Source organism: Podarcis erhardii (assembly GCF_964252035.2).
Source record: "Podarcis erhardii genome assembly, chromosome: 8".
Taxonomy (NCBI): Eukaryota; Metazoa; Chordata; class Lepidosauria; order Squamata; family Lacertidae; genus Podarcis; species Podarcis erhardii.
In genome coordinates this window covers 30,309,404-30,336,887 of record NC_138499.1, presented here as the reverse complement: position 1 = coordinate 30,336,887, position 27,484 = coordinate 30,309,404, and the positions used below count along the sequence as shown (strand labels likewise).

The window sequence follows — 27,484 nt, the reverse complement described above, 5'->3', positions numbered from 1 at the left end:
ATTGCATAATCAGTACACAGAAAGAGCCCTACTGGATAAGGGAGCATTCAGATGTGGGGAATATTGTGTTAGTTATTCCTGATAAAGATAGCACTCGTGTCACGTTTTCCAACATTCCTTTCTCACTGCAGCGCCTGCTGTGTTATTGGAATGGTGGCTTTTTGAGCAATGCATGTTATGCTAAATTTCATTCCTACCAGGAAGTGTGGTGTGGCACAGCACTACTTCCCCACCCGTGCTTCTGTTCCCCCATGAAAACAGTGCAAAATAACTGTATGTCAGTATACAGCCCCAATTTCATCACTTTACTACCACAATTTTCCATGTTAAGGGAGCTGCAAACTGATTTATTTATTTTTAATTAACAAAGAGCATGGAAATCTATCATGCCATCTATTCCAGTAAAAAGTCTGGAAGTGGCTTTTACGCTGTGTAAAAGCTCAAATAAAATGTGGAAATTAACAGTTTGGGAAACCTCAGAGAAACGAACCATCATGTGAATGCAGACCAAGGTCCATCTAGCCTAGTATCCTGCCTCAGACAATGGCCAGTAAGATGGTCTGCGGAGTCCACAGGAAGACCCGAAGGCAATGCCTTTCCTGTTCCCCCCCACCCCTGGCAGGCCTAGTTCCATTTCCAACACATTTAAAGTGATGACTATGGCAACATCTTGCAGCAATGGGTTCCATATATCCATTACAAGACGTGAGGGGAAAGCACATCCTTCTCTCTGCTGAGAAAAAAAAGGTCTCCATCTTTTCTTTAATCCAGTGATGGGACAAACTAAAAAGAATGTCCCTGGATAGTCATTGGAAGGCTCATTACTCAGAAACACCTAAGAATAATAGGTGGCTGCATTGGTAATCATGAGACAAACTCCCAAAGGTTGCAGCAGGGCAGCAGTAAAGGTAAAGGACCCCTGGACAGTTAAGTCTAGTCAAAGGCAACTATGAGGATGCGGTGCTCATCTAACTCTCAGAGCGAGAAAGCCTGTGTTTGTCCAAAGACAGCTTTTCGTGTCAAGTGGCTAGCATGACTAAACCACTTCTGGTGCAACGGAACACCGTGATGGAAACCAGAGCGCACGGAAATGCCGTTTACCTTCCCGCCACAGCGATACCTATTTATCTGCTTGCACTGGCGTGCTTTCGAACTGTTAGGTTGGCAGGAGCAGGGACCGAGCAACAGGAGCTCACTCCGTCATGGGGATTCAAACCACCGACCTTCCAATCGGCAAACCCAAGAGGCTCAGTGGTTTCGACCACAGTGCCATCAGTGTCCCTGGGGCAGCACTATCAGGACCAACTAAAAATGTCACATTGTCAGGGTGGTGTAGTGGTTAGAATGCTGGACGGGGGGGAACCTGGGAGGGGAGCCCAGGGTTCAAATCTCCACAGCAGCTTACCTGAGTAGCCTTGGGCCATCTCTCAGCCTGACCTACTTTACAGGGTTGTTGCAAGGCCAAAACGAGGAGACGGGGAACCCTAAAGTTCAGCTTCAGGTTCTTGGAGGACAAGTGGGGTGCAAATGAAAGAGGGAAGGAACAAAACGAGGAAGGAGTTGAGGCAACAGCGGCGTGGGCGTTCAAGGCGGTCCTGAGGGAGTTGCTGGGCTGAGGAGACTCGCCCTGCCCGCCCCCGCGGACACGTGCCCCGGCCCCCCTGCGGTTGCCCAGAGCTGGAAAGGCGCTCCACGCCCGCCCCCTGCGCACAATGCTCCTCCACCTGAGGGGACCCTCCTAAGGAGAGGCGGAACCCCACTGTGGCTTTGGGGGTGGCGACTCCTTCAGGGCGCTTTGCCGCCTATTTGCGAGCAGCCTTGGCGCGCGGGGGTTTCTGCCTCTGGCGCGCGCCATCCGGGCACCGCGCTGTGCTGCGAGACGAGGGTGAGAGAAACGCAGGTAGAGGCGTCTGGCGTCCCGGCTTCCCCGCCGCGCGGTGCCTCGCGGTCACGAAGGCCTCGCCCCGCGGCGCGAGGGCTGAAGCACTGGACCCTCCGCCTCGCGCCCTTGGGCCGCGCAGCCCAATCATTCGGCGAGGAGCTGGAGCGCATCGCCGGCAGCGTCCTCGCGGTTGGGAGCCGGCACCCGTGACGTCAGCCCTCCCGATTGGTCCCCTGGCGGCAGCACATGCTCAGGACATCTATATAAAGACGTCCCCGGCCTCCCCCCTCCCCTGCAGCTACTCTTCCCAAAGCCTCTCTCTTGGTCGTCAGCCGGGACAGCTCCGTCCAAACGCAGCGCAATGGCGAACCCAGAGGCTTTCTTGGGCAGGTGGCGCTTGGTCTCCAGCGAAGGCTTTGAGGAGTATATGAAGCAGTTGGGTAAGGAGCAGGGAATGGATGGGGAGAACGGGCGGGGGGGGGGGAGTGGAGTAAGAATTTAAGGGGATTCCGTTTAAAATGATGAGGATATTTTATGACAACAGAGAAGCAGAACTAGAGATTCCCTCCTTTCATTGGGCAAAACTTGGGGGAAAAGAAAGGGGGCGGAAGGGCAGATAGTAGGATTGAAAAGTAAGCCAATCCATAAATGAGTTGGGCAAATCCTATCACAAGAACAGTAGTGCTAGTAGTGTGTGCATTTTTTATTTTTGCATCCAATTTGCCGACTGCAACCTAGCTATTTACATGGACGTAGCCTTCCTGGATGCAGTGACTTTGTGCATCTGTAATAAAATAAATGTAGCATTGCAGCCTGAAGCTTTTTTTAAAAAAAAACTCCCCAGAAGCACTGCTTAAATAGTGGCATTGTCTTTAAAATGGCTGCTTTGGATTAAGTGACTTACTTAAAAGTTCTTCTCAATGATTTGTGTAAGGGAAGCAGTGTCTGTGTGATGCACATTTTGTGCACTGCAATTCTTTGGGTTTTGTGAATTGTCATGCCTTTCTCGTATTCTGTCATACTGGAGTAGACACAGTCCTATTTCTTTCTACTGTGTGCACATGTGGTGAGTCTGGCTTGATTAGGAGTGGAGGATTATGAAGAGGGAACAGGAATTAATTAATTTTTCCTTTCCTGGAAGCGCATATCTGTCTCTCCTGTGGGGAGCTGGGATTAGGAGCTTTTGTGTGTCTCATTTTCTCAGCTCCTGAGAGGCTGAATGCTCTGTCCAAGGTCTGTGGAGGCATTCTCAGGCTTGCCTTTAGTAACAGGCACACAAATACAAATGGATATTGTTTCAAACATGATACTGAGCTGCAGTGTGTGTGTGTGTGTGTGTGTGTGTGTGTACATATACCAAACCATCTGCTTAAAACAACATATGAAAAACTTAAAACAACATATGAAAAACTCGGAGTGGGGTGGGAGGGACAGAAGAATGGCTGGGGGTGATGGGAAGGAGAGGGAGATCTCTCATATAAGCAGAATGGCACTTTCCCAGGGATTTCACCTGAGTCAGAAAGGAGGGCAGATGGCAGAAACCTTCAGAACTCCTGTAACACAGCTTACACTTCTTATTACAATGCATTTGGACATTGCTGGTGCAAGAAGAAACCATACAGTGGGGATGAATGCTCATTATAACAGAATATGATGCTCTTAATGAAATTTAATTTGATTTTCTTTTTTTAGACAAGCCGGTCATTCTTGCAATTATATAGTATTGTTTTTATGATATTTAATGTTGTGCACTGCCTTGATCTTTTATGTGAAATCTAAATGTTTAGCTTTGGTTGTCTCACTGCACGGACTGGAAAAAATGCCAGGATGAGCAAACTTCCTGTGACCGTGCACAGGAGGATAAAATGTACCACAGTGATCTCATATTCAGTATTATTATTTTACCAGACAAATTGAACGGAACACTAACCTAATTAGGGGTGAATAGTTTGGGGCTGCATTGATAGATCTGCCAAGTTACAGTGTATTTAAAGGCTCCAGCTGAGGCTGAAACTGGAAAGAATAACAGATATCTGAATTAACATCCGGCTGTTATGTTAGAACCTTTCTTCTTTCTATCCTTGTGGATTAATTTCACTAAAATGCAATCCAAGTCCACAGATGACTCTTGAATAGGGCTGTGCATATTCTGTTCTAAACTTGGTGTTAGTATCCAAGCTTTTGCAGAACAAGCAGAATCCTGTGATCCATTTAAACGATGCAGATAAAACACAACTTACTTGTATTTACACATAGTATGTAAAAAGAATATTCAGCTTTTGATCTTCCTGGGTAGTGGCAAAGAGTTATGAACAGTGCATAAATCCCATTCCTAACCTGTATGGCACTCCATATCTATTTTTGCATCCTTAAGGACTAGATCCTTGCTTTTTGAAGATGTAAATGTAATTTCACAAGAAAGAATAGGGGAAATGTATCACTGGGGCATGCTATGGCTTGTTTGGGGAATTGTTAAGCACGGGTGTGTTGCATTTGGCTTGTGGAGCTGCATTTGGCAGGCCTGAACTAGCCCCACAGTTGACACACTCGTTATTTCACACATGGGGTTAACTAAGTTCTTGTGCCCAGTGAATGGAGACAATCATGGTGTTAGTCCATTATATACTCTAGTTGGCATGGGGCTGTTATGCACTACATTGAATCTAAAGAGTATTCCAAATGTTTTGGTCTTTCAGTGTCAACCCAGAAGATAGAGACTCCCCCCTTCAATATACTAGTAGTGCCTGGGAGAGAGAGAGTATGTGTGCATGGATTTGCTGCACCTCTTGATTTCTCATTGCCCATTTACTCGGTTCATGAAGGTTTGCTGACTGTTGAAAAGCATTGTGCTTCGAGTTACTATACAACCTTTCTGTGATGTTATCAATCAAGGTTTCATCCATCAAGTGGTGAATAAGCATGTGTAAAGCAGCCTTTATAGTCTTTGCAGTAAAGGCTTAAGGATTACAGTACTAGTGCAGGAAACCTTTTATTTCTCTGTTCTGGGCTCAGTTCACCTAATGGTTCCTGCTAGCAGAAGCTCAATGCAATAACTTCAACTAGTGCAATGCAGTCCACTCCCCTCTTGTGGTCTCCCAGTTTGGCTCAGGAGAGTCAGAAAAAACCCCAGAACGGTGTGTGGCAAGAGGAGAGGGGGATTGTTTCATGTGGTGAGCTGAAATACTTGTGGCAATGAAACAATTGCCATGACACTACAATGAATTATCCCACTTAAAAATATATGTATAGCCTAGTCCCCATTCCAGAAACAGAACATGAATTGAGTCTTAAAATGCACAACAATAATCTAGATGAGGTCCAAGTCTATCTCCAGAGAATGGAAACGTGAGCTCTGCAGTTCGGTTATCCACTCATTAAGAGAATACAAGATTCTCCTTAATGATCATATGTCCTGCAAACTGTTATTGCTGCTGTTGTTATATTCCTGGTGATTTCAGTAGTTAGGCTAAAGCAGTGAGGGAGAAGCTGGGCTCCTTCAGATATTGCATTGCAGGGGATTGGACTAGATTAACCTTAGGGTCCTTTCCAACTCAACAGTTCTGTGATTTTACATTTCCAGACTGCAACTCCATCATCCCTAACCATTGGTCATGCTGGCTGGGGCTGATGGAAGCTGAAGTCCAATGAAATCTGGAGGGTCACACTTTCCACCCCAGTGGCCTACATGAATGACTGTATTTGTAAACATAGTGTTTTGGGTTGTTGTTGTTTACTTCTCTCCAGAAAGTCTCAGATAGATAGCACTGGAGGAGGAGCAAGGCGAGAGTTGTGACATGACACAATTTATTTCTAATTTTTCTGCAGAGCAATGGGTACTTTTTTGCCTGATTTCATTGATTTCCCTTTCTAAATGCCAATGTGATATAATTTAATTATTTGTATCTGGGGCAGAAGTCATTTGGTAATATGCTGAAGTCTTACAAAAAGACCTGTTACTCCTTAAGGCAGAATGAAAGTGGAGTAGTTATAATAAGCTTCTGATTAACCTGAGATGCTTCAACACTTCAGCTGAGTCACTGGAGTTCTCCTTCCCCACGCTGGGTAATTTAAACAGTTAGGTAATCTTTTGTGTGCATGTGTGTATGTGTGTTATTGCGTAATGACTCTGCTTGGCTGAACCAATCTGACAGGTCCCTTGCCTTTTTCTTTTCTGTAGGTGTGGGCGTGGCCATGAGGAAGATGGGGAGCATGGCAAAGCCAGACGTTATCATCACTAAAGATGGAGACACATTCCATGTGAAAACAGAAAGCACGTTCAAAACATCAGAATTCAGTTTCAAATTGGGCGAGAAGTTCAATGAGGAGACGCTAGATGGCCGAAAAACTCAGGTAAATGAAGCGATCGTCCAGAGAGGGCGTGTGACTGAACAGTCACATGTTCACACTGCTCACAAGTACAAACCGTCTCTTCACATGTGCACATTTATGTGTGAAAGAGTGTGTGTTTGTTGATTTGTACAGCTCGGCCGTTGGGTACACAGGTACACATACTGTACTTTGTTGAACATTCACAGTCACTCACTCACACACACATATTGGACCCACGTTGAATATAGCATGTGAACATCCCTACAGGAAGAAGCTGATGCAACTCCCTGAACTCTTCTGATTTCTGTTAGGTGAACAAGTTACTCCCATCAGTGCGTGTTGTAACACTGTGAATGATAGCAATCACTGTGGTTCAAGTGGTGCACAATTGCATCACGGCTGAGGTAAATTTCCTCATGAATCAGCATGGTATTGCGTTTGGTTTGTCAGTCATTGCCTTTGGTTCCCGTAGTGCTGTTTGGGAATTTTTAGCCACCGTTAATAATGCAAACTCATCTTGGGGGAATGCTGGAAGTGTGTGAGCTTTCTGTGGTTATTTGCCTTCTCTTCCTTTTTTTTCTTTTGTGTACCTCGCCCTTCAAACCTGTTCTCAGAGCAACTTACAAAGTTTCAAGATAAAGCAAAAAAAAAATCCAGCCGCAAACATAAAGTAGCAATTTGAAAATAATAACCAAACTAACAGTAGTTTCCTGAACATGTCTGCCCAGATGTAGGCCCTGCTGGGGCTTACTCCCAGGTAAGTAGATACAGGATTGGAACCTTACCTTTGAAAATCAAAAAAGGATTTGATACCTAAAATGGCATCAAGCTAGGTGAGCCTGGCATTAAGCCTCGCTGTGAAGGGATGTGCAGCGTAGTGGTTAGAGTGTCAGACCAGACCTGGAAGTCTAGAGTTCCCACTTAGCAATGAAGAGGATCACTGGGTGACCTTGGGCCAGTCACTGCCTAACCTACCTCACAGGGCTCTTGTGGGGATTAAATTTTGGGGAGAACTATGTGCACCACATTGAGTTCATTGGAGGTGGAATATAAGTGCAATGAATAAATAAACAGTTCCAGAGTCAGGATGCCACAACTGAGAAGGCCTTTCTGTGGTAAGAGGGATAACTGCCAAATGGCAAAGGCAGGTCTGTGCTGCAGAACTTAACTATAGGCAGGCAGGTAGGCTAGTCCTAAACCATGGAGGGCTTTCTGGGTCAAAATTAGCCCCTTTGGATTGAGCCCAGATATGGCCTGGAAGCCACAGCAGCTGGCAAAACACTGCTGTGATGTGGTAATTCATATCTCCACATCCCAGCCAGTACATGGAACTGAGCACCACAAGCAGGTAAAGAGCCCCACAAAGACAACAAGAGAGTGAAAGCCAGATCAACACACTTAACAAAACCCTAAACTGTGGCAAATCTGAATTACAGTTGGATGAACCAAGCCATCTTCATAAACTATGTTTTGAAGATGGATTGTTTCAGCTAACCTATACTGTAGCTAAGATTAACTGCAGCTTAATTGTGTTTCGATGATCTGCTAAACAGTGGTTAATATCAAATAAAAGCAATTAAACAATCTATGGCCTTTCAAGCTGGAGGGGCGTGTTTCTCAGCTGAAGTAGTACAATCCCTACTAAAATGTCAAAGCAAACTGGATTTGTTCCCTAATGGATTCAAATGGCTACCTGCAACTTTTTACTGTTCTTAGTGCAGCTCCTTTTTTTAATTTTGGGAAATCCCTGCAGTCTTAATGATGGTCCCATTTTGTAAATTCTGGTAGCAAAAGAACGTGTTGCAATGGGATAGTGGGATTTGATTCATATCTGCACACCTCAGAACAGTCAGGTCAAAAGACCTGCCTGAATGATTCAGTGGCTTTTTCTTGGGAGTGTCATGTCTGTGGTTAACGCTAAGAAGCTCTCCCTTTTGGATGCTTGCCAACTGATGATCCCTTCAATAGGCTTCTTCGCCAAACAGGCACAACAAGTTCCTGGAGTTCTTTTCATGGCCGTATGCGTTAAGGTGTCACGTTGTGTGATTTCTGACAAGCATCTTGCTTCTGCACGTTCTGGAGCATGGGAATTCCCCTCAGATTACAGTAGCAGGAGCATAATTTTATGCAAATAACCTATAAGAATAATGGTGAATTGCCAGGACCTTTCCTTAATCTCCAATTGCAATACTACAATTACAGTATCGTCTCCCAAACTGGTTCTGCACATCCCTTTGTGAAAGTGCTACGTGAAAGGGGATTCCAGGAGACAGTCTTAATTGCATGTTGCACCCTACAAAGCTTTTTACCATATGCAAACCATCACACAGCCCATTCTGTTACAGTGGTACCTCACTTCTCAAACAAAATCCATTCCAGAAGCCCATTTGGTTTCCAGAACATTAAAAAACCAAGCGGGGGGGGGGGGTGTTTCCATTGGTTGCAAGAGCTTCTTACACTCTGCAGAAGCCATGTTGCATGTTTGGGTTCTGGAAAACCTTCGAAAACCTTCGAAAACAGAAGCATTTACTTCTGGGTTTCGGGCGTTCGAGAACTGAAACGTATGACAGGCGTTCGGGAACCGAGGTTCCACTTGTACTGCTTATTTAAAGCAAGAGAAAAGGGGGGCAAAAATATTCCTCTCCCAGACCCATGGGACACTGAGAGCATAAATAGTGTGATGCTCTGAGGGGTCTTTTTCATTACGCTAAGTAAGGAATGTGTCAAATTTGGGGGTTCATAAGGGTGGCAGAGTAGGAGGCACCAATTTCATTCACACGTCATGGTAAGCCAAACTTCGACTTACTGGGAGTGCATGAATGTGCACAGCATCCAGACAGGACCTTGTGTAGCCACTTTGCTCCTTCCCAGTTTCTCTTCCTTCTTCACTTCACTAAGCCAAAGTTTCTCTTAGTATGTTTTCCGAACCCAGGCTTATGGTTAAGCTTTCTCCTTGCTAACCACGGTTTAGTGTAGGAGTAACAGAGACTGCCAAGAAGCATAGTGGCTGTGAGTTCCTTTCTGGGAGCCAGCACATTCACATGGTGTTGCTAAGCCATAGTTTGACTTACTGTGTCGTGCAAACCAGGTAATGGACTAGTCTTTTGCAACTAGGAAGCTCCATTGAAATGGTTAGAAGTTGTGCAAGCATTTCATTTAACATGTCTGACAGGCGTCATTTTTATTTTCTGTCTGGAGGACAAAACTAGGCGTGTCCTGATCCTTCTTGGCAGTATCAAACTTCAGACAAAAATTTACAGAGAAAAGTACATGACAGCATAGAGAATCCACATTTCTTTCTTTATCTTCCACAGACTCTTTGGCGTACTAAGAGTCTAAAAGTTACTGCTTTTTAATTGTCTGCACAATTAGAATTTGTGCAAATGCCTGTCTTTCTGATAGCTGTTTATTGTTCTTGCCTTCATGGGAGAAATAACTGGTCAGCCATTGGGGAAGGGGTTTCTTGGATGAAGGCAGCGCTTCAGCTTTCTGGAGAATTTGTGTTGAGGAATTTGGAGTGGGTGGGGATCTGGTGGGTGGACATATTGTTAAAAAACAATACACAAAGTGGGAGAGTTCTAGAGTTCTTGGACATGCTTAATTTGGCATGTGTATTTATAATATTTGAATTCTGTCTCCTTTGTTTTGGTAAGACACTTTCCACACCCAGTTATAAATCTGGCAGAGGAGCATGATAATTTCCCCTTTGGTGCATAGGCATATGCTGAACGGAATCAGACTATCAGACTATCCATGTAATGGCATGCCCTCTGCAAAATATCTTACCACTCAGACAAAATGGTAATCTCTGTGCACCTTCTTTAATTAAAGGAGCAAGTACTTCTCTGGTAGCATTTGCATGAGTTTGCTCCTTAGGACAAAACGAGACATAGCACCCTTTGCACAATTGCTAATTGCATTAATGACTTTTTTTAAAAAAAGTCAGCATGGGGGCCTGATTCCAGATTGGGACTCTGGCAGAGGAAAGCTTCAGGCCTTGCTGTGACCCTAATCTGGATTGGTATCCTGCACCTGCTGGCACTGGGAGAGGGCAAGCACCCATTGGAAAGAACTGTAGCAAAGGTGAAAGACTTTAACGACTCCCTACCTGGTTCCCAATCAGGAGTTCCCTCTTCCCTCCCTATGCTTTCATTTACTTTTGAAAAGCTACTCATGCAGTTCTAATTAAAAATATTCTAATTTCACGAATGCATCAAATCTAGTTGGCCCTTAGTTATGCACACCAATGCAAGATCAGAAGCACACTAACTATTACTGAACTCTATTGGGACAGATCAGTTTTGGAATAAATTCACTAAGATGCTAAATACCAGATTTCTGTATTCTTTTTCAGACCCTTATCACCTTAGATGATAATAATGTATTGACCCAGCACCAGGAATGGGATGGCAAAGAAACCACGATAACCAGAAAGATAGTAGATGGGAAACTCATTGTGGTAAGTGGAATTTTCCCCTGATTTCCTAGCCAAAATTGTACACAATAGCTGGAATGCAACATAATTCAGGCATACTAAGTGTCTATCTACATTGCTCTATTCCCTAATGATCTGAAGAGAGAGACTGATGAATGAACGTTCTTTGTTTTGCAGGAATGTGTCATGAATAGTGCCAAATGTACTCGCGTCTACCAGAAAGCATGAAGATGCTGGCTTCTATTTTGGATGCGGAGCTTTATGATGGACAGCTTAGTTCCAGGAACAAAGCTGATCTATACTCCATATTTCTCATCTGTATTCCTTCTCCCTGCCCCCAGGTTTTTTTAAAAACATATTGGAAGAATCTGTACTGTACACAATTAAATTTCAAGTCGTTGATGTAACTACTGAGAGCTATTAAATTTGAAAATTTCATGAGTTTTTACTTATTTTCAAATATTTTTAATCCGCTTTGCTATTAAGAAAAATAAATATCAAACATAAAACATAGTTCAAAAACATTTCAAAAAAGAGGAAATATCAGAAGATCTAGAAATATAGGATGGTAGACTCTAGTGCTGGTGATCAGCAAACATCTGGATATAGAGGCGTGTTTTCAGTAATGTTTTGGAAGCATGCTACTGTTGATTCTTCTGAATAATGGCATCCCAGAGCGTAGGTGCCACCACAGTGAAGTAGGAAATAGTAGGAATATTGTAACTGTATTATATTTTTTAGAATTCTCCTCAGTTGAAGAAACTCTGGAAATTCTAGTTAGATTAGTTGTGAGAAGAAGTGATTAGTTGCTAGTTAAGGTGTATTATGTCTAGGCACATTTATAGCATGGTTTCTTTGAACTCAGTGCAACTTCTATGATGCTTATGTCTTAGCAAGTGTGCTTACACATGCAGTCTTAAAGGCAAATAGCATGGCACTGGAAGACCAGAGATGGGGAGCCTACAGTCCTTCAGATGTTGGGATACAACTTCCATAATCCCTGACCATTGGTTGGGTTAGCTGAGCCAATGGGAGTTGCAGTCCGAGAACATCTGCGGGGCTGTGGGTTCCTCATTCCTGTTATAGTCTGTAGGAGGTTTTCTTAGCTGCTAGTCAATATAGAGATAATTTCTTTCTATACTATAATTTGCCAAACTCATTTCCTTTGAAGTCATTTTTGTCCCAGGGCAAAACAAACTCTAGATAATAAGCTGTAACTGAAAAAGCTGAATGTAGGTCTTGACACCCTAAATGAGCCTTCCCAAACTTGCTGCCTCCAAATGTTTTAGACTACTACAACTCACAACATTTCTACCTAGCACAACCAATTTTAAGGGATGGTGAGAGATGCAGTCCAACAACATTTGAATGGCACCTGACTGGGGAAGGCTGCCCTAAGTGAAATATCCATATGTCATCCTTTACCTTGACTCAAGGATTTTATGGGTCTCAAGAGTTCCAAGAAGGATTCCAGTAAAACTTCCTCTATGATGAAGCTTCATGATGAAGCTATTTTGAGGACATTGGTCTTTCAAATCTCAGCAGGTATGAACCCAAGATTCAGCATCCCCACCTTTCGCCTTCCATTCCACTCAATTCACAATGTCATAGTTGTGAGATCCCCAAGGCTCGGCATCTAGTGTGGTGGAACCAGTTACGCTGCCCTAAATCTGCTTCTCACATGGTTCCTATAAACTGCTATTCATGGTGTCTGTGTGTAGGTCTCCAACTCCCCATCCCAGGATTCTTGTGTTCCATACCTGCCTATCTCCTTGCCTCCTTGCACTTCCTTAATATCCTTTAGCATCATCCCCGCCCCATTTTACTCTACACGTACTGTCCATAAGGAAAAGAATTCCATCTTTTGCAAGGCACTGTTGCAAAAGATGCAAGAGACGACATAAAGCCTATATGTTGCATTCAGTTTGCCTGTGTTTTCCCCCAACCTATCGTCATGGAAGCTTTTCCGTGTGTTGGAATAAAGTTCAAAGGGATAAGATGCAGCTCACAAGCTAAGACATAAGTGCCAATACTTTGTGTTGAATGTAGGTTTTGCTGGTTCTAGTGAAATAGATCACAACACCAACTCTCAAATTCAAAACCTTCCTATGGTTTTTGAAGTGCTAAAAATATCTACCCAAATGGTGTATTTGCTTCTAAATCCTCCCACTGCCATATGGTATTATCAGATAACTGAGTCCTTTAGGAGTACTTTACATTTGTTTGACATAACTGACATGCTCTTGGTGAGCTACAGCTGAATGACTTGCTAGCAGCTGATTCAGAAGATACCTTATTTTGACATTAAATAATGTATCCCGCTATTATGGTTATACTTTAGGGAAACTGACTTCAACAAGTTTAAAGACAAGCTATTGCAATCCTTTGAGTAGAAATATTTGAGGGGAAGGAACTGCAAGATGGATGGGAGTCTCTTAAAAGCATGTGCTTTCTCTGCCAACTTTTAAATGCTTGCTGAAAAAATTTCTATTCAGCCAGGCAATTAAGAACACACCCACCCACAATGGTTAATTGATGCCTATTCTTAACCGTCCCATGGTTTTTATTGTCTAGTTTTCTGTTTTATTGCTGAAAACTACTTCAATATTTTGAATGACATACTGGTATATAAAAGAAGAAGAAAAGAAAAAGTGAAACCTGCATAACACTTAATAGACGTAAATGCAACATTTTGATTTTAGGTAGGAAGAATCAGATAAACAAATATAGGACCAGTGACTCTTGTCTTGACTTTCAGTATGTGTGAAATGCTCTAGGAACAACTATTGCATTTCTTAGCACCCTTTCTTCTGATGTAAGTTGATCAGGGGCAAAAAGACATACGAGTGGATACACACACACACACACACACACACACACAAACACACCCGCCTACGGTTGCACTGCTCACATGTGTAGCACAGCTTTATGGGATGGGGAATTGGTTTCCATGAGTCCGGGTATGTGTGTCAAGAGTGCTTCAAGCAACCCAAAAGCTCAATTTACAAGGTTGTTTTATCCGAGGCAATTGCACTGTCCATCTCTAAGGGCTGATGAGTAAAGCAGATCAGTTTATTTTAGACATGCATCAATGGATTCCAGCTGCCTTGATTTATTTGTAAAGTTTTATTTATCTCTTGAGAAAGAGTTACTCTTGAAACCTGTAGGGAATTAAAGAAATAGTTTCTCTCCGCATTTACACAGCTGTTGTCTTGAGGTCCACCTTTAGCCACACACGTGGGATTGGACTACTTAAGAGTTCTGTTCAAGGCCTGCATACATCCTTTAACTTTTTGGTTTAGACTTGTGCATCAGTGATCACGTGACTATTTCCCTGTATTGAAAGCAATTCCTGAGATTTTCAGCTTATCAAAGCTTCAGTGTTACCTCTGAGAACAATTTTCAGCTGATGGGCATGATTCAACTAATGCTACAGTTCATATCTTGTCAATTTATAAAGGAGAGATTTACACATAGTCTCCCGGGAGTAAGTCACACGGAATTTTTGAATTAGTTTTTGAAAACATATACACCACTTTTCATTCATACATACATATAACTCTCAAAGTAGTTCACAACAGAAATAAATAGCGACAGTGAAGATAATCAAATAGTCCTATAATTTCAACAGCAAAAATAGAAGTGGTGTCAGAAAGCACCCCATTAGAGCTCAGCTGATCACCATAGAGAATTCCTTCTGCAAAATGAGCACCACACTCATGGGCGTAGCCAGGAATTTTTTTTTGGGGGGGCAGGCTTTTGTTGGGGGGGCAGAACCTCAGATTTGTATTGATTTTGGGGGGCAGCTACCCCCCTGCCCTCCTTGGCTGTGCCCATGCCCACAGTGGAAAAACCTACTTCTAAGCAGTACTGGATTAGCCAATAGGCTGACTAAGCACATTGTTAGGGGACCAGCAAGGCGGAAGCACCCACCATTTGAGGGTTTGAGGTGGGGAAACAATTTGACATTTGGCATTTCAAACAAGTATCATGGGGGAAATCAGAACTTTGCTAGATTTTTCTTCCCCTATATTTCTGTCCCCGCCTAAATCAGGGTGTCCTACTATAATAATAATAAAATTCCTTCCAGTAGCACCTTAAAGACCAACTGAGTTAGTTCTAGGTATGAGCTTTCGTGTGCATGCACACTTCTTCAGATACACTGAAACAGAAGTCACCGGACCTTTCTATATAGTGAGAAGGTGGGGAGGGGTATTACTCAGAAGGGTGGTGGGAATGGGTGATTGGCAGATAGCTGCGATGAGCCTGTTGACGACTCTTAACGACTGCAATAGGTCTAACAGGAAAAAGCAAGGGGTGAGAAGGTGAAAAATGGCTTTGTCATGTATAATGAGATAAGAATCCAATGTCTTTATTCAAACCAGGTCTCTCCATAGTTTTAAGTTTGGTGATAAGTTGCAATTCAGCTGCTGAATTGCAACTTATCACCAAATAATTGCAACTTATCACCAAATTCAGCTGCTGAATTGCAACTTATCACCAAACTTAAAACTATGGAGAGACCTGGTTTGAATAAAGACATTGGATTCTTATCTCATTATACATGACAAAGCCATTTTTCACCTTCTCACCCCTTGCTTTTTCCTGTTAGACCTATTGCAGTCGTTAAGAGTCGTCAACAGGCTCATCGCAGCTATCTGCCAATCACCCATTCCCACCACCCTTCTGAGTAATACCCCTCCCCACCTTCTCACTATATAGAAAGGTCCGGTGACTTCTGTTTCAGTGTATCTGAAGAAGTGTGCATGCACACGAAAGCTCATACCTAGAACTAACTCAGTTGGTCTTTAAGGTGCTACTGGAAGGAATTTTTTTATTTTGTTTTGACCATGGCAGACCAACACGGCTACCTATCTGTAACTATAATAATAATATTATAATAATTTATTATTTACCATATTTGGCGCCCCATAGGACGCACCGGCCCATAGGACCCACCTAGTGGTTTTTTTTGGGGGGGGGAAATAAAGAAAAAAAAATTATTTCCCCCCAAGGTGCGGGGCTGGAAGAACCAGGTCGGGGAACAGTGGGAAGGCACGCTCCACCTCCCCGCTGTCCCCCGAGCTTGTGGGGCTGGCAATGGGGAGAAGTGCACTGAGCCCAGGACTGGAGGCAGCTCTGCGCAGCCATCGGGAGCCGGGCGGGACTTCGCGCCCTGCTCCCGATGGCTGCGCAGAGCTGCGCTGAGCCCGGGACTGCAGGCAGCTCTGCGCAACCCTTGAAGCCGGTCTCCCGAGGGTTGCGCAGAGCTTCCTGAAGCCTGGACAGCGAGAGGGCTCGGTGCGCACTGACACCTCTCGCTCTCCAGGCTTCAGCGAAAGCCTGCATTCGCCCCATAGGACACACACATATTTCCCCTTCATTTTTTGAGGGGAAAATGTGCGTCCTATAGGGTGAAAAATAAGGTATATCCTGCTCATCTGGCTGGGTCTCCCCTGTCACTCTGGGTGGCTGCCAACGGAATATTAAAAACACGATAAAACATCAAACATTAAAAACTTCTCTAAACTAACGTAGATCAAAATAATGCAAGGAACTCAGATCCAGCAGTGTGCGGCAATAAATCTATGTTTTGTTTTGTTTTGTTGTGTTTTGTTTAAAATTTTCATTTTACAGTTTAGTATTGTTTTTGTTTTGAATTACATATGAGGGGCACAATAATTTTTTTTCTGCTTCTTAGTACAGTGGTACCTTGGGTTACATACGCTTCAGGTTACATACACTTCAGGTTACAGACTCCACTAACCCAGAAATAGTGCTTCAGGTTAAGAACTTTGCTTCAGGATAAGAACAGAAATCATGCTCCGGCGACGCGGCAGCAGCAGGAGGCCCCATTAACTAAAGTGGTGCTTCAGGTTAAGAACAGTTTCAGGTTAAGTAGGACCTCTGGAATGAATTAAGTACTTAACCTGAGGTACCACTGTATGTAAAAATACACACCATTGAGCATGTACTTCAGTCCAGTTCAAATCAGCTGGAAAAGCTGCACAATCCCATGCATGCTTACACAGATGTAAGTCTCACCGTTGACTAGAACTGGCATGTTAGTTTACTTAGAAATAGCACCTCAGGGTGTAAATTTCAGGTGTGCTTCAGTCACGTCACCGAATTTAGGTCGTACAATTAAAGTTGATTTGGTGCTCTTGTGCAACAATTACACACACAGCCATCAAACATTTTGCAGTAAGGAGAATTATGAGAAAAAAGCACTGGAAAAGTGTGGGAACACACTTGATCTAACCTCACATAACCTCTTCACAAACAAATCAGGATGAATGCTCAGTAAGTAAGTCAGCTGGAACTGATCTCAGAAAGTATGGAGATACTTGGATACTTGATCTGAGTGCTTGTAGTGTGTCTTACATTCTATACGATTTGATTATGTTTTTTATATTATTATTACAGCTCCTTCCCAGTGTGTGATTTATATTTGGACTCCTCTCTGTGTTCTTTCATCCATCTCCAGGCAGGCACTATTGTAGAGGGGTTCGTTTCTCAGTAGATATATGAGGTAATGCGAACTTCAAAGGAGGTATAATGTCCCTGGCATAACTGATCTTCACTGCTTCCTTAGGAAAGTTTTGATGACCTGCTGTGATGTGCAATTGTCAGGGGAAAGGGTCATAGCTCAGTGGTAGAGGAATCTCCTTTGCATGCAGGAAGTCCCATGTTCAGTCCCCAAAATCTCCAGGATGAGAGATTCACTCTCTGAAATACTGGAGGGTCACTGCTAGTCGAGGTAGACAATGCTGAGCTAGATGGACCAGTGTTCTGACTAAGTACAGTGGTACCTTGGGTTAAGTACTTAATTCGTTCCGGAGGTCCATTCTTAACCTGAAACTGTTCTTAACCTGAAGCACCACGTTAGCTAATGGGGCCTCCTGCTGCTGCCGCGCCGCCGCTGCACGATTTCTGTTCTCATCCTGAAGCAAAGTTCTTAACCTGAAGCACTATTTCTGGGTTAGCAGAGTCTGTAACCTAAAGCATATGTAACCTGAAGCGTATGTAACCTGAGGTACCACTGTATAAGACAGCTTCCTCTGTTTTTGTGTTCCTAACTGAGAAAAGGTACACATGTGTTTCATAGGGTGAATGCAATAAAACCTCAAAAGCTAACCAACTGCATTGTGAACAGTGTTCGGCTGTACTAAAAGACCTGTGAATTTTGTTCTAAACCAAGTCTTTCATGTGCAGTGTGCCTCTGATGTGATGAAGTCAGGATACAGAAGGGCGGGGGACAGAATTCTTCCTGCGCATTCTTCCTGCGCATACATCAAAGTCTTGATCGCCGGAATACACATGGCTGCTACGGGTTGTGGTTTATTCAAGTGTACGCTGTGCTCCAGTTTCACGTGAACGTGAGTGAACCTAATTTGGTATTTTTTCTAGGAATTATTAGAGAGGGTGTGCCTTCTCTATTGTTCACACATATTTCAAAGAACATATGAAAATAATACCGCTTCCTCCAGGACGACTTAATAAGATGAAGTCATGTAGGGACAGCTCAGAGCTGTTCTTGGCTCTGTTTCCTATGGAGCAAGTACCTGCAATCTCTGTGATGGAAGGAGCTGAAGGCCTGTAACATTCACCTGACTGCAGGCACTCCAACTCATTTAAACTCCTCTATAACATAATATTATGGCACTTACTGGGGGGAGAGGAGGAGAGGCAAGGCATAAGGAGCTCAGTGCTGTGTAGGCACCATAGAAGCCAACTCCTATGGTTCAAGGTCCCTTTGGGCCCCCCAAAGAATATTAGAGGGGGCCAGCCCCCCCAAAATTGATGGCCATTGCTGTGTGCACATCTTGTGATTGATTATGCAGGGCAGGGCTTACCTGCTCCCTAGATTTTATTCAAGTTGGCACACCTGGCAGGCACATAATAGCAAGACCAGAGGACTGATTCCACCAGGCTGAAAAGCGCTGAGTTTTCCATGCCTTGGCTCTCCCCAGGTAAGTACTAGTGACACACTGTGTTTGGAAATGTGGAGAGAAGTGGTGTCCCACCTGCACTGCCACACCGGTCACTACTCTGAATACCAGCGCACTGATCCCTCTTTTACTGTCTGGCTTAGGGTGAGGCTGGGGTTGTTTGCCGTCATGAAAATATTCAGCAGCAGCAGCAGAAGAGTTTAGATTTGATATCCTGCTTTATCACTACCCAAAGGAGTCTCAAAGTGGCTAACATTCTCCTTTCCCTTCCTCCCCCACAACAAACACTCTGTGAGGTGAGTGGGGCTGAGAGACTTCAAAGAAGTGTGACTAGCCCAAGGTCACCCAGCAGCTGCATGTGGAGGAGCGGAGACGCGAACCCAGTTCACCAGATTACGAGTCCACCGCTCTTAACAACTACACCACACTGGCAGTTGCAAGTTGTTGTTTTTTTTTTAAAAAAAATTGAATTCCATTTATAGATGGCTTCCCCATACATTATCTCAAAGTGATTTCACAATTAAACCATCAACAATAAACCGATGCCGAAATTTCCTGTATAAAAACAATGATAACACTTTTATATGTAAAAACAATTCAAAACAATTGCATAAGTAATTTCAAGTGCTATATAGATACAGAGTGGGATAAAGACTTCCACTGAAAAGGATTGTTGCGTATGAAGGATAGGTATCACCACAATAAAGACTTGATCCCTATATCATATGGAAGAGACCTCCTGATAAGATGGTTGGATAAATAAGGGGTGAGGTGATCTTTTGTGTTTGTTTTTTTTTTTTTTTTTTTGTCAGACTCTTGGAAAAGTGAAGGGTCCCAAGATAGGGTTATCCACTCCAATCCATGCATCATAATTCCTGTTCAGAACAGAGGTCCACCATTCCAATTGCTTTTTAAAATGACACTTCCATCAATGCTATAATACATTTAACACAATGCAAAGTTTGCCCAGAAGGACTTGAAATGGACAGAACTCTTGTTCTGTTTAAAAGTAGTCACTTAGAAAGAGTTTCGAATTTGGCACCTGGTTCATGCTTGCAGTTTGTTACAGATGAAATCTGGAACGTGGTTGCTGTTCCATGCTTGTATCTCTTCATCTTTCATGTTCGGTGCTTTAGAACTGGAAGCAAAGAACTTATTCTGCGCCAGAAATGCCTTGCCTGAAGCTTCCTGGGCAAGTGTGGCCAAGTGCTGCCTCTGAAACATGCGGGGATGGGTCTTCCTGTTAGGCAGCCTCCCAGATTATCATTTTAAAAAATATTTGAGAGAAAGCACTGTTATGTTTTCACAGCCCATTTCCACAGGTCACAAACTTCTCAACTTACCTGCGCTCTGCCTACATCTCAAAATACAACCCTCCTCAAAGCAGATGTATCACATTTACTCTGGACTTTCAGCAGTAAAACAGAGAAGACTTACACTGAGGCCCCATTCACACCAAACATACTGTTTAAAGTGCAGTGGTACCTTGGTTCTCAAAAGCCTTGGTACTCAAACAACTTGGAACCCAAACACTGCAAACCCAGAAGTAAGTGTTCCAGTTTGCAAACTTTTTTCGGAAGCCAAACATGTTCAGTTTTGAGCATTACACTTCTGATTTGAGTGCCACACTTCCGTTTTGAGTGTTATGCTGAAGTCTGCCTGTTTTTGCTATTTATTTTGCATTTTTGTGGTTTTTTTGTTTTGTTTTTGTGACTGTGTGGAACCCAGTTCAGCTACTGATTGATTGATTGTGTGAATGCAGCACATTGTTTATTGTTTTCATTTTATGGAACAATGGTCTCATTAGTAAAATTCATGTTAAATTGCTGTTTTAGGGGTTGTTTTTAAAAGCTTGGGACAGATTAATCCATTTTGCATTACTTTCTATGGGAAAGTGTGCCTTGGTTTTGGAACGCTTTGGTTTTGGAATGGACGTCTGGAACGGATTAAGTTTGAGAACCAAGGTACCACTGTATGTTAAATGTATGGTGTGAATGTGGTCTGAGTCAAGCCATTGGTCCACCCAGCTCAGTATTGTCTACACAGACTGGCAGCAGGTCTACAAAGTTTAAGGCAGGGGTCTCACCCAGCCCTAACGGGAGATGCAGAGGATTGAAACTGGGGTTTTTTGGTTTTTTGGCATGCAAAACAGATGTCCTATCACTGAGCTACAAGCCTTCCTCTCAAAGGGGGGAAATTACAAGTTGGAAGAGCCCCCAGTTTGCAACTCTTTATGATAAAAAGGACAGTATCTCCGCCCCTTTGAAATGCTCAGAGGAAGATTCGTCATCCTTAAGTGGTGGAATGTCCTGTTGCAGGGAACTCTGAATAGGGATTAGTCAATCTGTAAATTTTTGTTTCTTTCCATTTCTCCTTTGTTCACTGTTAAGTTCAGCTCCCCACATTTCAGTTTCTTTTAAAATTCCTCATAAGAACTCAGTAGTGTGAATTTATCCTAAGACACACAGCTTTGTATCCAATTTAGCCCAACACACATACTTTTGCCTGTTGTTTTTGTCCATGGAGTTTTCTTAGCAGGGATACTGGAGTGGCTTGCCAGTTCCTGCTCCAGGGAAAGATTGGGAAAGATTGAGGGCACAAGGAGAAGGGGATGACAGAGGACGAGATGGTTGGACAGTGTTCTCGAAGCTACTAACATGAGTTTGACCAAACTGCGGGAGGCAGTGGAAGACAGGAGTGCCTGGCATGCTCTGGTCCATGGGGTCACGAAGAGTCGGACACGACTAAACAACTAAACAACAAACAACAACATACAAATTCCCCTTTGTATGCAATTGCTTGCAAAACAATTCCCCTTACATAATGCATTTTTGGGATGCTAATTTCATGAGCATGCATGCTTATGTGGTATGTGCATTTTTGTACGCATAACCTTTCTGAAGAATTGCAATGCACAATTCAGAGACGTGCAAATCTCAAAGGATCATATTGTTTTTGTTCACATATTGTTTTGGAAAGTGTGAATTATATGAATTCGCCTTTAAATGTGGATTGTATAAAATTTCTCCCTCATCCCTAATTGTGAGCACGTGAAATATATTCCTGCTTCACAGGAATGGATATAAAGACCAAAGCAAAGAAGGTGGAGCAAAAGGGGAGCCTGGTTTGCTCACCAACTGATGTGGCGAGTATCAGCTCAACACTTTTTCTTCACATATTGTTGCTCAAGTTTCAGTGGGAAAATTTAATACAAGCAAGCACAGTCCTTATCATGCAATGTCAACCCAAAGCACTGCAGTGTCTTGATGGAGTCCTTTTCCTGAGCTGGAGTTCTAGTGCAAAGAAAAACAACGGCTTGGAACAGTGTCCCTGTGATCACGGAAGCTGAATATGATAATCTAATTGGCACATTATGTTATTCATTGTTCAGGCACGAATACACTCCGGGTGGCCAAAGCAGGTTATTAGGAAACGAACAGCAATGCTGGAACTGGCATTCATCAGGTACAAAATTAGACAGGACCACCTAATGCAAGTTATTGCTCAGAACCTTCCTGAATATTGAATATTACTCTGGGCCTTCTTGAATAAGATACTTTGCAGCCACAGTGGGGTGGGTCTATAGCTCAATGTTACAGCTACACGTTTTGCAAGCAGAAGGTCTCAGATTCGATCCCTGGAACCCCTAGAAAAGGCTAGGATAGACCTCTGTCTGAACCCTGAAGAACTAATGTCAGTACATCCGAGGCTGCTTTCACAAGGCAGTTTATTCTTTTTCCACATTGTATTTGAGCTTTCACACAATGTCAATCCTGCTTCCAGAAATCTAGCAGAATATAGTAGAAGTTTAACATTCATTTCCATCTTAGAATCATAGAATCATAGAGTTGGAAGAGACCACAAGGGCCATCGAGTCCAACCCCCTGCCAAGCAGGAAACACCATCAGAGCACTCCTGACATATGGTTGTCAAGCCTCTGCTTAAAGACCTCCAAAGAAGGAGACTCCACCACACTCCTTGGCAGCAAATTCCACTGTCGAACAGCTCTTACTGTCAGGAAGTTCTTCCTAATGTTTAGGTGGAATCTTCTTTCTTGTAGTTTGGATCCATTGCTCTGTGTCCGCTTCTCTGGAGCAGCAGAAAACAACCTTTCTCCCTCCTCTATGTGACATCCTTTTATATATTTGAACATGGCTATCATATCACCCCTTAACCTCCTCTTCTCCAGGCTAAACATGCCCAGCTCCCTTAGCCGTTCCTCATAAGGCATCGTTTCCAGGCCTTTGACCATTTTGGTTGCCCTCCTCTGGACACGTTCCAGTTTGTCAGTGTCCTTCTTGAACTGTGGTGCCCAGAACTGGACACAGTACTCCAGGTGAGGTCTGACCAGAGCAGAATACAGTGGCAGTATTACTTCCCTTCATCTAGATGCTATACTCCTATTGATGCAGCCCAGAATTGCATTGGCTTTTTTAGCTGCTGCGTCAATTGCTTCAAAATGTATAAATCTGTTTACAGCCCCTTTGAATTTGTCTAATGACCATCGCTGCCTTCTGTGGGAGTGAATTTACCTATGCACTGCATGAAGAAATACTTTCTTCTATTTGTCCTGAATCTTTGGATATTCAGCTGCATGGGATGTCCACAGGTTCTAGTTATGAGAACCTTCATCCTGGAGGTTACTAGAGGATGGATGGATAATTTTAGCCAAGCTATCCTTATGCAGTCAAAGCCATCCAATGGGAGTTCTTTATTGCCCACGACTCTGTCCTTCCCTCTTCCTTCCCCTTCCCAGCACTTAGCTGGGATAACTCATCGTTCCTTGTTTTAAATATTTACTCTTGTAGCATCTATACAGCATTTTTCTATTTTAAAAAGAAATGCATAAAGTGGCGCCGAAGTTAAAAATAAACAGATTGTATTTTTCATGCATATTCCAGCCAACAGTTAACAATGCGAGACACCTTCACTTAAAATGCAGACTTTGTTTATTAGAAAATGGATCTGTTGACGCATTTCCACTGTGGTGTTATTGTTGGGGCTAGATCATGCTATAAGAATAGAACCCAGTGGTGGCGGCTGCCCATCTCTTCTCAGTATTTTGTGGATGCTTGTTTGATATGTTAGCCAAGGAATGGCTGCCAAGGCCAATAAATCACTCATCCTAGCACTCACTTCCTCCAGTAGTTTCTTTGCACGGTATGACTCGAGTTTCTCTTCATTCACCTTTCTAGATTTTTTTACTTTGTTGTTACAGTGAAAACAATGAGTCCTGCTCAGAGTAGACCCACTGAAATAACTAAATGAGTTCCATTGCTTTCAATGGATCTCCCTTGAGTAACACTTAGTTGAATACAACCCAATGTCTTTTGCAGGGCTAGGTTCTCCATGGCAAGATGGCACTAATATTAGCTGGACCCAGGGAAACTCATTCGTTACACATACAGTTATACAATAATAATAATTAGGGATGCATTGCAGTGATTAACATGGATCTCTATTGTTGCCTTTCAGCTAGAGAAACTATTTTATGTGTGCATACAAAGTCAAAGGATTTGGAGTACAGTGGTACCTCCGGTTACAAACTTAATTTGTTCTGGAGGTCCGTTCTTAACCTGAAACCATTCTGCCGCTGTGTGATTTCTGTTCTCATCCTGAGGCAAAGTTCTTAACCTGAGGTACTACTTCCAGGTTAGCAGAGCCTGTAACCTGAAGTGTTTGTAACCTGAGATGTTTATAACCCAAAGTACCACTGTACTTCTTTTGGAGTGACAGGAGTTATACATAACAGAATTTGCACACCATTCTGTTGCAGTTGAAGCACCTGGTATTTTCTATGTTCCTAAATGCATAGTCTGGGAGCATATAGTGGCTAAAAAGTTCCCCTTTCATGATAATTGGGCAGCTCTAGGATGCTGGAGAAAAGGTCCCTGCAGGGACCTGCTGAGAAATAGCAACATTTTCCCAACCTTCCCACAACACTGGACCACTACATCACTGGAAGAAAGCTGCAGTCATTTAGACAAGCAACGATCAGCACTTGTGGTGGAGGTAGAAAGGGAGAGGGGTGCTTTTCAAAACAACCCTCCACCTTTGTCTATTCTTGGTTCCTAGGGAAAGGTACATCACTTCTGCTGCTTCAGATGTGACAGAGTGTTCCAGGGAAGGAAGTCAAGCTAAGAGTTGTTTTGTTCTTACACTTAACACATCGTTGCCATATTTACATCAGGTTTTTCATTAATGCTCACTATGGCTTTGCCCAGGAAAAGCACTTAAGAAAAAGGACAAAAATACTTATTGGACCAAAGCCAGGGCCATTTCAGAGGTTTTCCAATATTTACACAGCCCTCATTTGTTATATCTATTGCCCAGGGTCTCATCATAATGACACAGGTGTAGTTTTTCAAGAGTTCTATATAAACGGTAAGGTTCCTCATTTCTCATTTCTGATACACAGCCAATTTTTTTTAAAGAACTTGGTACTGTTTATTGTGTACAGTCCAAATCACTCCCACATCCACTCTAAACTATGCTGTTTTTCTTTTGCTATTTGCCATGTGATTGCGTGCACCAGCAATCTCATCCTCTTCTACTTTTTTTTGCTGCACTTCAAAGGAGAACTGCCTTGGCAAAGAGCCATGGAAAGAGGCTGGTATTTATACTTTTAGTTGTGTATGCCACACGCAAATGCCACATACTACTTGCCCACGCTGTTCACATGTGTGTATAAGATAGGATGGGCCCATGTTGCTGGCACTCACTTTAATGCCAGGTGTGTCTCTGAGCTCACCTCCTTGATATCTGCATGGTTAGCATGGCATGCAAATGTTGTAAACTGCTTTGATTTTTCTTAATGAACTAGTGGTATCTAAATATTTTTATTAAATAAATAAAATATCCAAAGGTGTATTCAGTTGGATATGTACAGTATGTGTGATTGGGACCCCACCTTTGCAAGACTGGGGGCCCTGAACACAAGGAGTGCCTATGATCCTTCAGCTGAATGTGCACACCTGTATGATGTGTTTTTTCCCCACCCTTGTCTATCCAGAGCTGCATTGGGGGAAGGCATGGGCAAATCTAACAGTTTTGGCATGCCTCAATTTCTCTTTGAATCTTAAGTTCAATTCTCCCCATTTCCTCATCAGTTTGCATTTTTCAAAGAAGTGCTCATGGAAACCCATTGTCATTTTAGCACAAATTTCTCTGAATATGCAGTCTCACAAAATATACACATTTTCACAAAGCTGTTTTCCATTTTGGATTAGAATGTTGGGATTTTGGAATGTTATTTTCCCTGGCTTGTGCACACTTTATACCAGCATGTGCATTTTTGTACACATTACTTGGCTGAGAAATTCTATTGCAAAATTCACAGAGGTGAGAATTTTGAAGGCTGGCTGTGTTTTGGTTCTCATACCGTTTCAGAAAGTGCAAATTAGGTATAGTAGTAGTAGTAGTAGTAGTAGTAATGATGATGATGATGATGATGATGATATATTACTTATACGCCACCTATCTGGCTGGGCCTCCCCAGCCATGCTGGGCAGCTTCCAACAGGATAGTAAAAAAAAAAAAAAATTAAAAATTTCCCTAAACAGGGCTGTAGAATAATATTTAAGTGCAAAGTGAATTGAATTCTACCCACGATCCCTAACTGAAGCATCAAAATTATTACAATATTCATCATTTTCTAGTGGACTCAAAAATACCAAGCAAAGTAACGACAGCTGTAAAGATAGAGCAAAGAAGAATGTCAATTTCTCAACAACATAATACAGCAATTGGCAAAACAGTGTGGAATTTCACCTATGTAGAATTGTTCCAAGATCCTAAATCCAGCTTCACTCCCTGATAAGATAAATATTCCTTGTAACACTATAGCTCTAAAGAATAGACAGAAGGAAGGCAGCAGTGCTTCTGAATACCAGTTGCTGGAAATCACAGGAGAGGAGGGTGGTCTTGTGTCGAATCCTGCCTGTAGTTTTCCCACAGGCATCTGGTTGGCCACACTGGGGATAAACTGCTAGACTAGATAGATCATTAGTCTAATCCAGCAGGCTCTTCTTACATTCTTAAGATACATAAAGATACAAGAATCTTGGGGACTTCCATCCTAACTTAGTAATTAAAAAATGACCTTTTTTTCAACAACAACTAAAGGGGGCAGAATTGTGTTCAACAGGAATTGTGTTAAATGTTTAGATTCCAAAAACTTTCCTATGTAAGGTTGGCAATGGAGAATGTTGCAACTGAATTTTTAATAATACACACAGAGCCTAAAATCATCTGCAAATTAAATATATGGAAATTGCATTGCTGTAGAGCTTTAACTAAGTTTTGAGCATTCCAGTGGCTGGGAGGTGTGTCCAGAATGAGATTCTTGGAAAGCTCAGAATTCTTCTTTTCTCACTGAGGATGAATGGTTCTGTCTCTCAAAATATGATATATTCAAGAATACTGAATGTCATTTTGACTTTAGCAATCCTTATTATGAACAAGCTCACATACTTTTAAAATGGGTACTTAAGTTTATTCCGTTCAGTGAAGTATGCCCCCAAATCCAGACTTAGCATAGGGCTTCTGACAGAAATCAGTTATTAGCCACCACTACTAGTGATGCAGATATGAAGTCTGGCTATGAATGATTGGAGCAAACTGCATGTTTCTAGCTAATATTCCTCTGGTTTTATTCAGTTGGCATCTCCTGTTTCCAGAAGGGTTATGTAACAGTACAGTGTAATGTAAATTTAAGCAGCACTCCAATGCCTGCTTACCTGGGTGTAAGTCCCACTGAAGTTTGTGTTTATGTAAGTGTGAAATTCTTAGATAAAATGCTAAGCATTACAGTATTATTTGTAGAAATGTATGGACTTAATAATAATAATGCTGGGTTCGAAAGCATGCAGGAAACCCCTATGAACT

At 42.7% G+C, this 27,484-nt stretch overlaps 2 protein-coding genes across 2 annotated transcripts in view; both read left to right on the top strand.

Moving 5' to 3' along the window:
* Window positions 1–27,484, top strand: part of LOC309349006 (myelin P2 protein-like) — a 134,045-nt gene that overhangs the window by 40,403 nt on the left and 66,158 nt on the right. The window lies entirely within an intron of this gene.
* Window positions 2,164–11,084, top strand: LOC309349012 (fatty acid-binding protein 5-like). Its single transcript, XM_081874868.1, has 4 exons — window positions 2,164–2,322; window positions 6,060–6,232; window positions 10,566–10,670; window positions 10,824–11,084. The coding sequence occupies exons 1-4, from the start codon at window positions 2,244–2,246 to the stop codon at window positions 10,872–10,874; spliced, it is 408 nt and encodes a 135-aa protein (XP_081730994.1). The 5' UTR covers window positions 2,164–2,243; the 3' UTR covers window positions 10,875–11,084.

What these genes read in the sequence shown, in the direction of transcription:
- LOC309349012 (XM_081874868.1), top strand. Translation starts at nt 2,244, where the DNA reads ATGGCGAACCCAGAGGCTTTCTTGGGCAGGTGGCGCTTGGTCTCCAGC. An exon ending in GGAGTATATGAAGCAGTTGG is followed by an intron (nt 2,323 to 6,059) that starts GTAAGGAGCAGG and finishes TCTTTTCTGTAG; the next exon opens with GTGTGGGCGTGGCCATGAGG. An exon ending in TAGATGGCCGAAAAACTCAG is followed by an intron (nt 6,233 to 10,565) that starts GTAAATGAAGCG and finishes ATTCTTTTTCAG; the next exon opens with ACCCTTATCACCTTAGATGA.